Genomic DNA, 16,049 nt, shown 5'->3' with positions numbered 1-16,049 from the left:
CTGCTTCCACCCCGACCAAAGTGACAAGGGGCTCGTTGCTTAGAATGGCTGCAGAATGAGGGACTGCTGTTGTGTTCGAGGGGTTGTCATGAAGGCAGGAGCTGTCTCAGACAAGCCAAACCAATCGTTTGGTGTGATGTCTCTAGCTTAGCTCCCCTGGTTGGATTTTTTTTCTAGGTAAAGACAGGGCAGGGCTCAGGGTGAATCAATTCAGTGTGCAGTGCAACGCCTGGTTGGAAACACTGTGCTTGGAAAGCTGTCTGGGTGTAGAATCCCTCTCCAGGTATCTCGAGCTGGAAGGACCTGCCTGCTCTGGTCTTGCGGTCATATCATCAGCTTTGCCACTCTTTCTCCTTGGTGCAGGCTGAGTCAATTACGTTCACAGTCATGCAGCCCCCTCGGCATGGCCTGATTGAACGCACCAGCAACGGGCAGCGTTACCACCAAGCCACAACCTTCACAATGGACGACATCTACCAGAACCGCATCAGCTACAGTCATGATGGTAGCAATTCACTGAAGGATCGCTTCACTTTCACTGTGTCTGATGGGACCAATCCTTTCTTCATTATGGAGGATGGGGGGAAGAAGGTAAGGGGGTGAGAAGGGTTGTGAGGAAGACCTTCTGTAGCTAATAGAAAACTACATCCTCTCAGAGAAGGGGAGACGTAGCTGCTGTATTTTCAATTATGTGTTGCCATATGCTTCTTCCCTGGTGTACCACCCTTGTGTGTGCAAACGCGACCCAGGACCTTGATCCCGACAGAGATGAAGGGAGCAAAGATGAGGCTCTGACTCCCAAAGTAACATCTGTCTCTCTGAACTTTTGTCAGGTTGTGACAACAGCACCACAGCGCTTCAAAGTGGACATTCTCTCTGTGGATGATGGGACACCCAGGGTCGTCACCAACCTGGGTTTGCAGTGGCTGGAGTACGTGGATGGCAAGGTAACTGCCTGCTTAGTTTGTTCCTCAGGCTGTTCCAGGAGAAGGAGCTTCACAGGAGAACCTCCTGATCGTTCAGCGTTTTTTATTTTTGTGACAGAGAACAGGTGTCTGTCTGTGCCCATGAAGTGTCTTGGAAAAGGGAGGGATGTGCGGGGATGCCTGCACTGCAACTCTATTAGCTAAACGAGGCAATGCAGCTTCAGGGCACTGAATTGCTTCCTGGACCACCTCCTTCTCTTACATCAGCAGGACCACCAAGCCTGGCTCTTCTTGGCTCTTGCACAAGCTGTGCAGTGCAGTACAGCTCCTGCCCACCTTCCTGGGCAGACACATCCTGCCTCTTGTCCCTCCTCACCTGGGCAGTATGTTTTCAGCTTTACTGATGGCAGAGAAGTCTTGATTACATGCCACAGCAGCCATGGCAGAGATACATGGCTTTCAAAGAAGTGTGGCATAGGGATTTCTTGCTGTGACATGCCTTTGTTTTGCTGACGTCCAAACAAAACACTCAGAAGCTCGCTGTTGTGCTTGCTTTCGAGGACCCAGCATTAACTGCAAAGAAATACTTCGGTTCTTCCCAGGAAAAAGGGTTGGAAGACACTGTAGTAAGAAATTGTATTAAGAAGTGGCTATCTCAGCTCAAATTCCTGACTTCAGAAAAGCAGTCCTGCAGCCTCAGGCAGCTCAATTCTGTCTTTTTCTTCTGCTGTTAAAGGTGAAAAAAGCAAAATGTGATGGAACTGAGGCACATCTCTGTGAAGTCATTTGAAGGAGGACTAGTGCAGGCTCACTAAAGCAGCATGAACTGTCCCGAGTCAATCATTCAACTTGAGGCTGTTTGCAGATGTTTTGGGCAAAGGCAGGCCTCACCTGAGCATCAGAACAGTTCACAGTTTGACAGAAAGATTTGTCAAACTTTTACCCCCAGCTAGACAGGGCCGGGCAGCTTATTCTGGATTTGCTTTTCTTTGAGCTACAATGTTTTTTTTTATTAAATCAGATGTGAGGCAGAATGTGAATCTTCCTGTGCTGTCAGACACCTTGTCTGTTCAAGGCTGCTCTGTGTGCTCTATGGTTTTACATCCCGTAGTTTTCCCTTGTGGAGCACTGTTTGACAGGGGGATGGTTGGGCTTTTTGGATGAACAGTCAATCAGACTTGCACTGATGGATCTCCAGAGTTTTAGTCCCTTGGTTTGGCTTTAATCCAGGCAACCAATCTAATCACTAAGAAGGAATTACTGACGACGGATCCTGACACAGATGACAAACAGCTGATCTATGAGATAACAACTGGTCCCAGAAATGGTTATGTGGAGAACAAGCTGAAACCAGGGACAACTGTGACCACCTTTACGCAGGGTATGGAATTTGGGCTGTATACTGTTGCTTTTTTCCTTCAGCTGCTTCAGTTTGCCAAGATAGCTTGTGGGGGGGTAAAAAAAAAATGGTGGGAGGGGAGAAGACAAGGGGATAATGTCAGAGGTCTGTCAAAAATAAGAATTGAACTTTGCCCTCAATTGCAGAAATCCTGTAATTTCTTATAGATGCCAACCTGGGTCCTGTAGCACACCCAGGTTCTCCAGACTTCTTAAAGCTGGAGATTTGACTTGGGACTGTAAAGAGGAGTTGTAGTTACTGTATGTGGATCTAATCATCAAAAGGTCTGGTAGATGTTTGGACTAGGCAACAAAATGTCTTGTCACAGCTTGTAGGTTGGCTTCTACCACAGGTAAGACCAAGGAAGTTAGAAAAGCTGCTGCAACGTAAAGGGCATGTGGAGAACCCAATCCCTGTGGCCATGTGGGTGCATGTCATGGTGCTGCTTGTCTATAAAACTGCTGTTGAATTTCTGGATTGGCTCACTGGATGTCTCCTCCTGGCAGAGGATGTGAACCAGGGCCTCATTCGGTACGTGATGTATGAGGAGAAGATTCAGGAGACCATGGACAGCTTTCAGTTCCTAGTGAAGGACAGCAAACCCAATGTGGTCAGTGGCAACATCTTCCGTGTCCAGTGGTCTCTCCTCAGCTTTACATACACCAGGTAAATGGCATGGGGTTTACAGCACTCTTTTGACAGATGAGGTCTTATCTAGAGTGAGGCAGCTTGACCTATGTCATAAGTGATTGGACCTACAGCATGGAAATTAAATTCTGGGGCAGTTACTATCATTTCTGCCTGAATTTCACTGGCCTCCCATCAGGGCTGAGGTCTCACTTCTGTGCACTGTAGAATCACACATGACATTCCTGTTGAATTAATGCTGTTGATTTTGGGGAGAGGGTAACAGCAGCCAGTGTGAAAGTGGGTACTCATGTGCATATAAGTGAGAAAAAGACCTGGCTGGGTTAAACCATGGAGCAGGGTAGCTGAATAGCTGCCGTCTGCCCAAGTCATAGAATCATAGAGTGGTTAAGAGTTGGAAGGGACCATAAAGATCATTGAGTTCCAACCCCCCTGCCATGGGCAGGGACACTTCCCACTAGAGCAGGTTGCTCAAAGCCCCATCCAGCCTGGCCTTGAACACTTCCAGGGATGGGGCATCCACAACTCTGGGCAACCAAGTCCCTGATTATTAGTGTCTCTCAAATTTTCTGTGGAGGCAACAGTCAGCCTGAGTCTGTGGTGCTCCGTATGAGCATAAACACATAGGTGTTTGCTCCTCAGCCTGTTATTTGTATCCACTTGATTCGTTTCCAGCTACAACGTCAGAGAGAGCGCAGGCTCTGTGAGTGTCACCGTGAGGAGGATTGGTAACCTCAACCAGTACGCGATTGTCTTGTGCCGCACTGAGCAGGGAACGGCCACCTCCAGCTCCAGTTCACGACCGGGAGGGCAGGACTATGTGGAATACGCAGGGCAGGTAGGTTGGGAAAGGGAAAGGAAAGATCTGACCATAGAATCATAGAATTGTCTAGGTTGGAAGGGACCTTTAAGATCATCGAGTACAACCATCAACCTAAACACTGACAAAACCACCACTAAACCCTCAGCACTATGTCTACCCATCTTTTAAATATCTCCAGGGATGGTGATTCAACCACTTCCCTGGGCAGCCTGTTCCAAGCCTTGATAACCCTTTCTGTGAAGAAATTTTTCCTAATATCCATCCTAAACCATGCATGCTGTCGAACCTGGATGAAAGAGCTGAAAAAACCATAAAGGAGACTATTTTCTTTCTAAAAATCTGGGGTTTCTGTGCTTTCAGAAGAGGTTTCATCAGTTTTTTATGTTGTCAGATGCACTTTGCAGCAGTGTTCTGACAGACCACAAATGTTAGAGGCTTGTCTGAGTATGAATGTCACTCTTGATCATGCAAAGGGCTAAAACCATGACTGAGATCAGAAGAGGTAGGGGCGCACACACTGCATTTGCTGCTGTCTTTGACCTTCACTAGCCTTTTATTCTTGGTGAAGGTCAGTGTCTGGTGCTGCCCTGCTGCACAGGGTGTGTGACTCAGGCAAGGGTAAGGCAGGAAGGACAGACAGTTTCAGAGCCCAGTCCAAAGAGAGCAGGCCACTTGCTGCCTTCCAGGTGCAGTTTGAGGCGCGGGAGGACACCAAGGCCTGCACCATCATCATTAACGATGACAATGTCTTCGAGAGTGTGGAGAGCTTTGCTGTGGAGCTCAGCATGCCAGCCTACGCTCTGCTGGGGAATGTCACCCGGACCACAGTCACCATCATGGACACAGAAGACGAGCCTACCCTGCAGTTCGACAGGAAGACTTACCATGTCAGTGAGAGCGCTGGTTTTTTCTCTGCTCCTGTTGAAAGGAAAGGTGGGTCGAGCCAGGCAGAATAACTTTCATAGAACTGTGGAATCATAGAATGGTTTGGGTTGGAAAGGACCTTAAAGACCATCTGGTTGAACCCTTCTGCCATGGGCAAGGACACCTCCCACTAGACCAGGTTGCTCAAAGCCCTGTCCAACCTGACCTTGAACACCTCCAGGGATGGGGCAGCCACAGCTTCTCTGGGAAACCTGTGCCAGTGTCTCACGACCCTCACAGTGAAAAATTTCTTCCAGATGTCTAATTTCTGTGCTTCCCTGGGGCTCTGCGGGATGTGAAGGAGGGAAAGTGGCTCCGCAGGCACTGCTGTGGGTGAGACGTGCAGAGTCTCAACCCGCACAGCAGAGAGAGCGGATGAGGAGCCCTGGAGACTGTGGTCAACAGTAAACTGGGGACAGAGAGAAGTGAAGCAGCTGTGAACAGACTGTGAACTATATGTGGCTGCCTAGAGCTTGGATTTTAATTCTGTGCTTTATTCTGCAGTCTTTTATCACATGACTAAGATTACTGCAAAGCTGCTGAGGAGTCTTTGCAGTATATACCTCTGCCAGGCTCAGGCAAACGACTGTTTCCTCTTGGCAGGCAAATAACAGTGACCCTCAAAACAAGTGGTGTTCTTTGGGGTTTGCTTGTTTATGGTTTTGGGGTGATTCTTTCCTTTTTTGGAAGTAGCTTTGTGGCGTAACTGAAATGACAAGCAACAACACAGGGCAGATGTTTGGGGTTTTTTTTATCTTTCCCAGCTCTGCTGTAAGATTCACCAGCACAGTTAAAGTTCCTTTCTTTTGGATTCATTTCTCCTCCCAGCATGAGCAGGAGCAAATCCTTGTATTTATTTACTGCTTCTCTATGATTTAGATACTGTGCTTTAAGTGGACCCTATCGCTGTACTGTACACTTTTTAATAGCAAGTGCCACCCATTTCCTGATCATAGTAACCAGGAGTGCAGATTTGGAGTGTGTCTGGAAGTCAGACCTAAGGCAGCTTTTATGCAAGTTTAGGAGCAGGGATAGTCTTTTTTTTTTCACTCCTCACCCTCTTTTCTGAACGCTGCTTTATTATTTAAGTGGATGGTGTCTCCACCAAATAGAGTTAAAATATTTCCATAGCTTTATGGCTTTTTTCTGTGGTGTCTTAGGGGATACCAGCAGCACTGTGTCTGCCATCTGCTACACTGTCCCCAAATCAGCCAAGGGAAGCAGCCTTTATATGCTGGAATCCGGCTCCGACTTCAAGTCCCGGGGGATGACAGAAGACAGCCGCATTGTTTTTGGTCCGGGTGTCACCGTGATGACATGTGACGTCACGCTGATCGATGACAGTGAATACGAAGAAGAAGAGGAGTTTGAGATCGTATTGGCTGATGCCTCAGATAATTCACGCATTGGCAACCGGGCTTCAGCCAGCGTCTTCATCGGTGGTCCCAACGATGCCTCTACAGTGTTCCTGGGGAATGCTACCTTTACCGTCAGTGAGGCTGCAGGTGAGGAGCAGCAGGGGGCTGCCCCAGGGCTGCTCCACACCACGTTGGGGTGCTTACCGTGAAAGCACGCTTTCATCAGGAAGAGATACCAGAAGGAGCGTTTTAGGGCACAGCAGCAGAATTGTAAAAGATTTGCAGAGGGTTTCTGTTCTTCCCTCTGCCCCTGTGGGGAAGGCTGGGGAAAGTTCTCTGCAGTAGCCTGTGCTGGGTGCAGGAGCAGTGGCAAAGGGAGAAGGGAAAGGAGTGGTTTTGTGGTATGCAGCTGCGTTCTCATCTTGATTCTCTTTCATGTCCAACTGATGATGCAGGAAACATTGAGATTCCAGTCCTCCGACAGGGACCTGATCTCTCAACCCCCATCTCGGTGTGGTGTGCCACTCGGACGTCAGACCCTCCATCTGCCAGCCCGGGAATCGATTATGTCCCCAGCTCCAGAAAAATAGAGTTCAGGCCAGGCAAGACAGAAGAGGTGAGAGGCCACTTTGACTCCTGATGAGCCTGCTCTTTCTGGTGACACTTCTCTCTTGTTTATGTGCATACTCTGTATTTTCCATTTGCCTGTTTTGAAAATCCTCTCAGGGCCACTTGAGAATTGTTAATGAATCTGCTAGGCACAGACTCGCATCTGATCAGCACTCCAGACACTGAAGATTCGGTCAGGCCACCTCTCCCAGGATAAAGATGGCTGCCTGTTCTCTGAAATGATATGCTGGATTTATCTAGAACGTTGTTTCCTTTGGTTAATGAATTCAAAAAAGGCCTGACATAATGACTTTACATTAGACACTCAGATGTGAGTACCAGGAAGGAGGAAAGCTTTGCATCTCTAAAAGGAGGACTTCTGCTTTCCTTCTAGTTCTGCACTCTGACAATCCTGGACGATGCACAGTACCCGGTGATAGAAGGGCTGGAGACATTTGTTGTTTATCTTAGCTCACCCCAAGGAGCTGAGCTGACAAAGCCGTTCCAAGCTGTCGTGGCCATTAATGACATCTTCCAAGATGGTAAGTTGTCTGCGGCAGCTCTATCTGGTCCATCCTAGTCTCTTCCTTAACACTTCCACGCAGAAGGAGGCTAGTCCAAGTTAGGTTGTTTCTAGGCTGGATTTAGCCTATTTTCCTGGGATCCTCCCATTCCATTTGGCTGCCCTGTTTCTTTCCATGCTTCACTGTCCAGAAGAGCTTGGAGCCTTCACAAGTGCAGAATGAATTTTTCTGTAGTGTTTCCTCACTGTCAGGCATGCTTTACCTCCTCTGCTCAGAGCTCAGTCCTTGTTTCATGCTTTCTGTGACCTAAAGTCCCCCTTACTATGTGAGGAAGTCTCACTACTTAGAAAGTGCAACACTACTTAGCAGTGAAACACTGCTTAGAAGTAGAAATGCTACTTTCTCTTGTGTTTTAATGTCTCTCGTGTTTGCTTGCCTAAGGAAAGCACACACTGTATGAGCTAACTTTGCAGTAGTCTATAATCATTTCTGCCTTTGTATCTTTGCTGCAAGCCATTTGTTCTGTGTTTGTCCACAGACAGAAAGATAATGCTTTGAGATGTAGCATCCATTTCAGGACTGAGTCCTGATACAATCCCTTCCTGACATGCCCCACAAACACACCAGCCCTGTACTACCAGCCCTGTCTTGTTCTCCAGCACATTGCAGCAGCACCAGAATGATAGGGAAGGAACAAGTTTCATCAGCTCTTGGAGTTAGGTGACTGAGAGGTGACAAGGAGAGACGCCTTCTTTCTGAAGTGCTGCAGGGTCTGCTGATCCTGTGCTCTGTAGAGGGTTGATGGCAGTAATGGTCACTTCTTTGTTTGAAAAAAATCCTGTATTGAGGCAGAGTAAAGCTGCTGTTTTATTGTCTGGCTGTCAGACTCCATGCAGCAGTTCTCCCAGGGCATATGTGCCTCGATTATCTCCTGTCTCTATGTTGAACTTCAATGCCGCTTGACTCTCTTTATGACCTCCTGCAGTACCGAGCATGCAGTTCACCAAGGATACGTACACGGTGAAGGAGAAGGAGGGTACTCTGCACATCCCCATATTCCGCACCGGCGACCTGAGCTACGAGTCCTCTGTCAGGTGCTATACCCAGAGCCAGACAGCAGAGGTCATGGAGGACTTCGCAGAGAGGAGAAATGCAGAGGAGTCTCGCATCACTTTCTTGAAGGGGGAGAAGGTGAGCTGAACCTGGCTTATAGGGAGAATGAAGAGCCATTGATGAGAGAGATTCAGATCTCCTCCTTGACTCTGCATTGTCAGAGGAAGCTGACAGAGACTGTCCAGATTGGTTTCATGGGTGCTTAAAGTCACAAATTCTTCTGGTCCTGGAAATACAACGTGACTCTGAAGGGGTTGTTTGTTTCAGGATAATACTGGTAAAAACATGAAATGCAAATCCTCTGTGTCAGTAGGGCTGAGCGTTGTTGTAACAGAGAGCTGTCGGATTGTGGAAGTAGATGTGCCTCATCATGTAACTGTGGTTTGTCCACACTGAAGTAGCAGCCTTAAAAATAGAAGTATTTCTCCCAGGATTGACAATACGCAGACTGTGCTAGTGAAATACAGTGAGGCCTTTAAATGGCTTCATCGGATTTATGAATGTTTGCTGTTTTCTCCTGCTTACTTGGCTTTAGGTGAAGAACTGCAGTGTTTCTATCAGTGACGACTCTGCCTTTGAACCAGAAGAGCAGTTCCAGGTCTATCTTGGTAGCCCACTTGGAAACCATTGGAGTGGAGCTAGGATTGGGAAGATGGACGTGGCAACCATAACTGTGACCAATGACGAAGATGGTAAGCGAGGATGCTCAGCAAGGATGTAGTTGTAGTGTAGGATGCAGTTCCAAGGTAGTCAGCATAGTCTCATCAACAGTTTGTGGTTTAATTTAGTACCTGAATACTTTCGGTCACATGTTCACAGCTCTGTGTGCAGGTCACTGATGTGATTGCTTTGTGCACTGCACTGGTTTTAAGGGAGGCTTAACAGTGGCTTGAACCCACCATTTGTCCCATTTCCCGTTCCCCTGGAGCTGCTGTGCTTCCCCTGGGAGATGTTCCCTTCCCTCCACAGTGTCACAGCCTGGAGAAATCTGTGAGGAAGAAGGGGGATGCCAGATCCCTCTGGCGTGACTGCCAATGAGGGCCGGATTATGGTATGGATTTCATAGAATGATAGAATAGTTTGGGTTGGAAGGGACTATTAAAGGCCATCTAGTCCAACCCCCTGCAATGAGCAAGGACATCTTCAACTAGACCAGGTTGCTCAGAGCCCCATCCAACCTGACCTGGAATGTTTGGATGGGGCATCGACCCACCTCTCTGGGCAACCTGGGCCAGTGTTTCACCACCCCCATTGTAAAAAAATTCTTCCTTTTATCTAGCCTACATCTGCCCTCTTCTAATTTAAAACCATTACCCGTTGTCCTGTCAGAACAGGCAGGGGATGGGAGAATCATTTGCCATCCTCTGTAGCCCAATAGATGTGTTGGGCTTTGTCCCACCCTTACCCTAATTCACATCCAACCCTTACAGCTGCAGTTTTGGTCCTTGCTTTGAGGAGCCCCTTGCTCTGAAGATGTGTAGGTAGAGTCTAAAAGGAGCTGAGCTTAGCTCACCCCAGTTGCTGAACGCCATTCACCTGTAAACAGTCAGCTGGTGCACAAACCTGGGACTTTTTCTTCACTGCTGTTTCTTTAGCACCCACCATTGAGTTTGAAGAAGCTGCGTACCAAGTGCGGGAGCCACCTGGCCCAGAGGGTGTTGCTGTTATAAATGTCAAGGTGGTCCGGAGAGGGGATCAGAACAGGACCTCAAAAGTCCGCTGTAGCACCCGCGATGGCTCAGCTCAGGCCGGAGTGGATTACTATCCCAAGAGTCGAATGCTCAAATTCAGCCCAGGTAAAGGGTCCTTGGAGGGAAGGTTAGAGGTGGTGGCATTTTGTGTATATCAGAAAGGAACATAGAAGGGAAATATTTGGGAGATTTGGACAAAGCCACTTTTTGCATTAGGTTTACAACACAACACAGGTCTAACTGTGAACTGCACTAGCTGTAAGAAGGCATAATATATATACCCTTAGATTTGGCGGTTTAGTTTTGATTTGAGGTTTGATCTTGGGCTTATTACGGTCTTTGTGGGAGGAAACACCCGTGCAGCTCTTCAGTGTGTTACAGGTGGGGTGCAAGACTTTTCCCCTTTCTTTGTGTGAGACCTGTCCTTTCTCCTCTCCCCTTCTGGTTGCCTAATCATTTTCAGTTCAAACACACTGGGGTTCTGAGCACCAGCCCTCTCCGCTCAATAAGCAGAGTGCCACGCTGCTGCCCAAGCAGGGGGGCAAAGAAAAGGAGGAGGGAATGAAATCCCGGAGGTGGTGAGCTCTTTACTGAGCAGACTGTAAATACCTAAGGAGACAGAAAGGTGGTTGAGACTTTCTGCTCACTGGAATTAATGTCACTTGAAAGAAATGGGAAGGCCATGCTAAATCTTGCCATGTTTTCTCGTGTGCAACATTTCATCCCTTCACAATGCCCCACTGGATGAGAAGGATCTGGGGTTTGGTTTGTTTGGGGGGTTTTTTCCTAGTTTTTTGGTAAAGTATTTTAAATAGACCACTTACTGTGTGGTCTTTTTTAAAGTGTAACTTTTCTGGGCTGTAGCCTTGCACTCTGCTATGACTATAATTTTTTATGCAAAAAGGCTGAACTGTTAAATGAAGGGTGGTCAGAACAGGGAAAGAAGAGCTAGCCCCTGGCATGCAAGGGTAGAGTGGTCTTCAGAAGGTGTAACACTCAGCAGAGATCTCTCAAGATCTACTGCAACAGCTTAGACCATGTTGCTGGATCAAGAAGCCCTCACCAAACAGTTCTGCATACTGGTGTGAGAGAGAGCAGGGGTGCTCACAGCAGGGGTGGGGATGTACTTTGAATCATAGATTTTTACTACAGACAGCTAATACAAGACAGGCATTAGTAATCCTCAGATGGCATCTGCTAGTAAATCTATCACCTGATCAATTGGATCAGTTGTCATAGCTGGAGTTTTATGTATAGAGTAGACTCCTGTGTGGACAGGACTAAATTATTAGTAGCAATGAGCGGAAATAAAATTTATAATGCGTGTTTTATCATGATGATTAAGTGGTCATAGCCTGACCCAGCTGTGCAGTTTTTTTGAGAACTTCAGAGCAGTATCTGATGATGAATCGAGTTCCCTCTGTTTCTCTTGCATTTCTTCTCACAGGTGTGAACCATATCATGTTTAAGGTGGAGATCATGTCCAATGAAGACCGGGAGTGGCATGAGTCCTTTTCTCTGGTCCTGGGTCCAGATGATCCAGTGGAAGCTGTTCTTGGAGATACCAGCACTGCAATAGTGACTATTTTGGATCAGGAAGCAGCAGGGAGCCTGATTCTGCCAGCACCTCCCATGGTAAGTTGCCTGTTGCAATGGATGTGATTTAGTACCCTTCAAGTACAGACTGAAAACCTCAGTGGGGCTTCTGAAATAAGAGCTGCAGTGATGTAGCAGGCTTGGAGTGTGTGGGAAGGATTGCCTTTTCTTCCCTCCCCTCAGCCCCAGGTGAATGCTGCCGTCCTGTATCCATACAGGTCGTCACCCTGGCTGATTACGACCGCGTGGAAGAAGTGACCAAGGAGGGTGCTAAGAAATCCCCTTCCCCAGGCTATCCGCTCATCTGTGTCACTCCTTGTGACCCTCACTTCCCCAAGTACACAGTCATGAAGGAACGCTGCAGCGAGGCTGGCATCAACCAGTCTTCAATACAGTTCAGCTGGGAAGTAGCAACGCCCACGGATGGGAATGGAGCCAGGTCGCCTTTTGAAACCATCACTGACAACACACCATTCACTAGCGTCAACCATAAGGTATGTGGCGAGGTACCGGCGTGGTGAAGCCGCAAGAGAGCATGGCATAAGAGGGGCAGCTTAGTCTGTGTACTGGGTGATCACTCACATGTGAAATTTGGTTGCATTCCTGCAGCTAAAAAGTCACACACCTGAAGAAGTGGCTGTGCCTGAATAAGATCTCAGCACGCTGATGTGACCTGTGTTACCAGGGTTTGGCTGTGGGACTGTCTGCTTTCTTTCTGTCCTGCTTGAGCTGCAGGAAGGGCATGGCTTAAGTTATGAACTGCTCTCCCTTCAGGCACTCTTTTTGCTGCACTGCTCCCTCTGTGGCCTGAGATTTCTCTGTCCCTGGACTGTTCACGTCCTGCCCCACAAAAAGAATTACTGTTTTCCTCTGGGGGCTTTTCCCGGGTGCTCCCAACTGTGATGTCTCAGCTCTTCTCAGGCACCCAGGTGTGTTTCTAGACCATACCTACTCAGGCGTGAGTCTGAGACATTTTTAGTGGGTAGCACGCACTTTAGGTACAGTGTTTAAAAAGTAAAATCTCCTTGGATTTGGGAATTGGCATAAGTCATATGGGTGGTGCTTTGGGGATTGTTTTTTTTCTTTCGGCCTCAGAAAATTTAGCACTGTTCTTCACTGAGCCTGCTAAAAGCACCACTTCTGTTGATGTGGGAAGCAGCTGTGAGCACTTAGACACTTCAGTAAATCCCTGGTGGCAGGAGACAGATGCAGCCTGGCAGATCATAACAGCTCAGGCTTCCTTTTCCCCTTCCTTCAGTGTGTGGGCAGAGTTTAGAAGCTGTAAAGCACCCAACATACTTGAGCATCTACTCCAGCATAGGTAGCAAGAGGCCAACCACATCTGCATGCCCAAGTGTCCAAGCAAACATTGGCACACACATGCTCCTTGTTTGTGCATGCCTTGGCTCCGTGCTGGCTCAAAACACCGGGATGAAGTGATTTTGTGCACAGCCAGAAGTTGCAATGCTGGTATCTAACCCACATGCATGTTTCTCCCTCCTCGTTCTCTGTAGGTGCTGGACAGCATTTACTTCAGCCGGCGGTTCCATGTGCGCTGTGTGGCCAAGGCTGTGGATAAGGCTGGCCATGTGGGGACCCCTTTGAGAAGCAATGTGGTTACCATAGGCACAGACAGTGCCATTTGTCACACTCCTGTGGTCGCAGGGACAGCCCGAGGTTTCCAGGCACAGTCATTCATTGCCACTCTGAAGTACTTGGATGTCAAGCACAAGGAGCATCCCAACAGGTGTGAGGCTGGAGAAGGGGAGAGTGCAGATCCTTCACCAGGCTCCCTGGGGTTACAGAGCTGGCTTGGGCCAGGAGGAGAACGTATGTCTGAAACCACATCCATCCGTGCACTGTGCTCTCTTGAACAGCGTAGGGTGCTCAGGGTAGCGCTCCCACTTGCTTCCTCGTACCCTGCTCTGCTGAGGGGGTGCCCTTCCCTGCAGGAAATTGGAGCAGGTGGACCAGCTTAAGGAGCAGATGTGTAGATGGGGAAATTCAGCTGAAACCAAACATCAGGCTGCCACTAGCAGGCTCACCCTGTCTGCTGTGGGGCTGGGGTTATGGTGAGGCTCCTGTGACTGCCAGGGCTGCTTTTTTCTGCTGTCTCATCCACTGTTTGTTTCAGAATCCACATCTCGGTGCAGATCCCCCATCAGGATGGTATGCTGCCCCTCATCTCCACCCTGCCACTGCACAATCTGCATTTCCTTCTCTCCGAGTCTATCTACAGGCACCAGCACGTCTGCTCAAACCTGGTCACCATCAGAGACCTCAGAGGCATCTCAGGTAATCTTTAAAGCCAGCCTTTGCTTTCTGAACTTGAGGGTAGGGAGAAGCGAGTAAAGAAATGCAGAGAAGATGGCTTTGTCTTCCTCTGGGCCCTCTTGACAATGTGTAAATAATAATTAATCTTCCTGTACTAACAGCAGTGAACAGAGTTTCCCCGTTGAAGATGAGATGCGATGCATGAGACTGTTTAAAAGACAATGGGTTTAAGCAGCGTTGCTCTGTTTGAGGAGGTTGTAGGTTCACACCGTGCTGCTGATTTTCTGCTTTTCAAATCTGCATTTGAGATTTGATATCCATGCATTTAGAGAGGCATCCGCAGGAAGTGGATCACTATGTCTGTGTCACTGAGGTCCCTGCATGGCAACAAGAAGAATGCCAGAGCCAAAGAAAAAAGGCAGTTGGTGTCTCTGTCACTCAGGGTAATGCGGTCCGTGCTTGTTCTGTGGTGGGCAAGGGGTGGTTGTGCTTTTTTCTGTTCATTTCATATTCCAGCTTTTCCGCATTTCTTAAAGCTAACTTCAGCCTTTCATTGGTAGGTTCTTATGTTTGTTTTTTCGGATTCTTACCCCATTCCTATAACATTTTTCCCGGTGTAAATTCAGTTTGACCTCTAGGATAATGGAGAGGAGCCCGTTAAGTCCCTAATATAATAAAAGTCACTGACATGACCTGAGAGTGAAAATGGGACCTCAACACTTGGTTTCAAGCTCTTTAAAATCTGGAGTGATCAGTGTCCTGATGTCTCTTAATCCCAGAGGCAGGGTTTCTGGATGAAGTGACCTATGACAGCATCGTTCTCGGTCCTGGCTATGACCGCCCTTACCAGTTTGACCCCACAGTGAGAGAAGCGAAGACGATCCAGCTCTATAAGCACCTCAACCTGAAGAGCTGCATTTGGACTTTTGATGCTTATTACGACATGACTGAATTAATCGATGTCTGTGGAGGCTCTGTCACTGCAGACTTCCAGGTGAGATGCTGTATCCAGAACTCTTCTACGTAATCCAGATCTTCCTCCATTCTTAGGCAAAGCTCCACTTTGTGCTTGTGTGTATTTGCTGCTCTGCTCTGTACAACTGGAGCATGGCTTTTTCCCCCTTTTACTTAGAAAAGAACCATGCTTCGTGAAATGCACTCGATTAATTTATTTTCATTGGGATAACATCAGATTTATTCTCTTAATCTTCAGAGCACCAGTAAAATTTTTTTTTTTTTAAATTTAAGGATGTACTGGAAATACAAAACATTCTTGGTTGTGCTCTATTCTTTTACAGTTTTGACTGTATTCTTAACCAAATGAGCAAAAAACAAAGCAGAGGCACACCAGTTCATATTCTGCAGTGGAGTGAGGTCATGGCAATTTTTAAGTAATTTCTTAATTAACTGACTGGCAGACCAAAAGCCAAAAATGTTCTTCTATAAACTAGAGGCTTTCACTACTAAATACGTCTCACTGCCCTCTCATGGATGGATTATACATGTACATCCTACTCAAGTGAATGTCTCATCTATGTTAGATTCTTGTATTAAATTCCCAGTCAGGATGTTACAGCCAGCATAATCTCTTTTAATTCCTGCCAGTCTGGAATACTTTGTAAACTTTCCTTTTATAGCTCCAATTATTTGCACAAATCCAGGGAAGCTGTGTGAACTGAACAACTGCGTAATTTAGTACATGGAGACCGGCACCAACCAGTCTGGGATGTCTCTCTGACATCTCAGGGCTCTGAGCTCTCTCAGAGGCTTGCAGAGTGCAGCTGTGCTCTGCAGATAATAAATGGTGTATATATAGCCAGAGAGCTGTGGTATTTCAGATACTCTTAGGGCCAGTCAGTCCTGAGCAATTGCTTATAGCAGAATTGCTTATTTTTAATGTATGGAATTGGAAACCGGGGAGCGGGGGGGTTTGAGGGTGAAGTTGTGACCACAGCTCCTTTTGTACCATGACACCAGTGTGCTTTAGCACTTACTCTTCTTTAAAATGCAGGTTTGTCTAAAGTACCTACATGTAAAGGTAAAGAAAGTTCAGTCATCTCTGACTTAATTGTACGAGTTTTTTAGTGTATTAGGAGCATTCTGTGCTTGCATACTTTTTTCCCCACAGTTCCATTATTTTTCAAATGGCAGTCCAACAATAACT

At 47.4% G+C, this 16,049-nt stretch overlaps 1 protein-coding gene across 1 annotated transcript in view; it reads left to right on the top strand.

The window, feature by feature from the left end:
* The window catches only part of FRAS1 (Fraser extracellular matrix complex subunit 1), a 175,063-nt gene that overhangs the window by 152,005 nt on the left and 7,009 nt on the right, over positions 1–16,049 (top strand). Inside the window, exons 51-67 of the mRNA XM_074154995.1 lie at positions 364–591; positions 834–947; positions 2,157–2,307; positions 2,832–2,991; positions 3,649–3,811; positions 4,483–4,729; positions 5,881–6,225; positions 6,534–6,694; positions 7,082–7,229; positions 8,197–8,402; positions 8,860–9,016; positions 9,920–10,120; positions 11,463–11,650; positions 11,830–12,105; positions 13,126–13,358; positions 13,746–13,906; positions 14,665–14,879. Of these exons, the coding sequence (XP_074011096.1) occupies positions 364–591; positions 834–947; positions 2,157–2,307; positions 2,832–2,991; positions 3,649–3,811; positions 4,483–4,729; positions 5,881–6,225; positions 6,534–6,694; positions 7,082–7,229; positions 8,197–8,402; positions 8,860–9,016; positions 9,920–10,120; positions 11,463–11,650; positions 11,830–12,105; positions 13,126–13,358; positions 13,746–13,906; positions 14,665–14,879 (3,354 nt within the window). The remainder of the gene's footprint in view (positions 1–363; positions 592–833; positions 948–2,156; positions 2,308–2,831; positions 2,992–3,648; positions 3,812–4,482; positions 4,730–5,880; positions 6,226–6,533; positions 6,695–7,081; positions 7,230–8,196; positions 8,403–8,859; positions 9,017–9,919; positions 10,121–11,462; positions 11,651–11,829; positions 12,106–13,125; positions 13,359–13,745; positions 13,907–14,664; positions 14,880–16,049) is intronic.

Source organism: Numenius arquata, chromosome 10 (genome assembly GCF_964106895.1).
Source record: "Numenius arquata chromosome 10, bNumArq3.hap1.1, whole genome shotgun sequence".
Lineage (NCBI taxonomy): Eukaryota > Metazoa > Chordata > Aves > Charadriiformes > Scolopacidae > Numenius > Numenius arquata.
The sequence above is the reverse complement of the archived record's forward strand: the minus strand, read 5'-3'. Positions and strand labels throughout refer to the sequence as shown.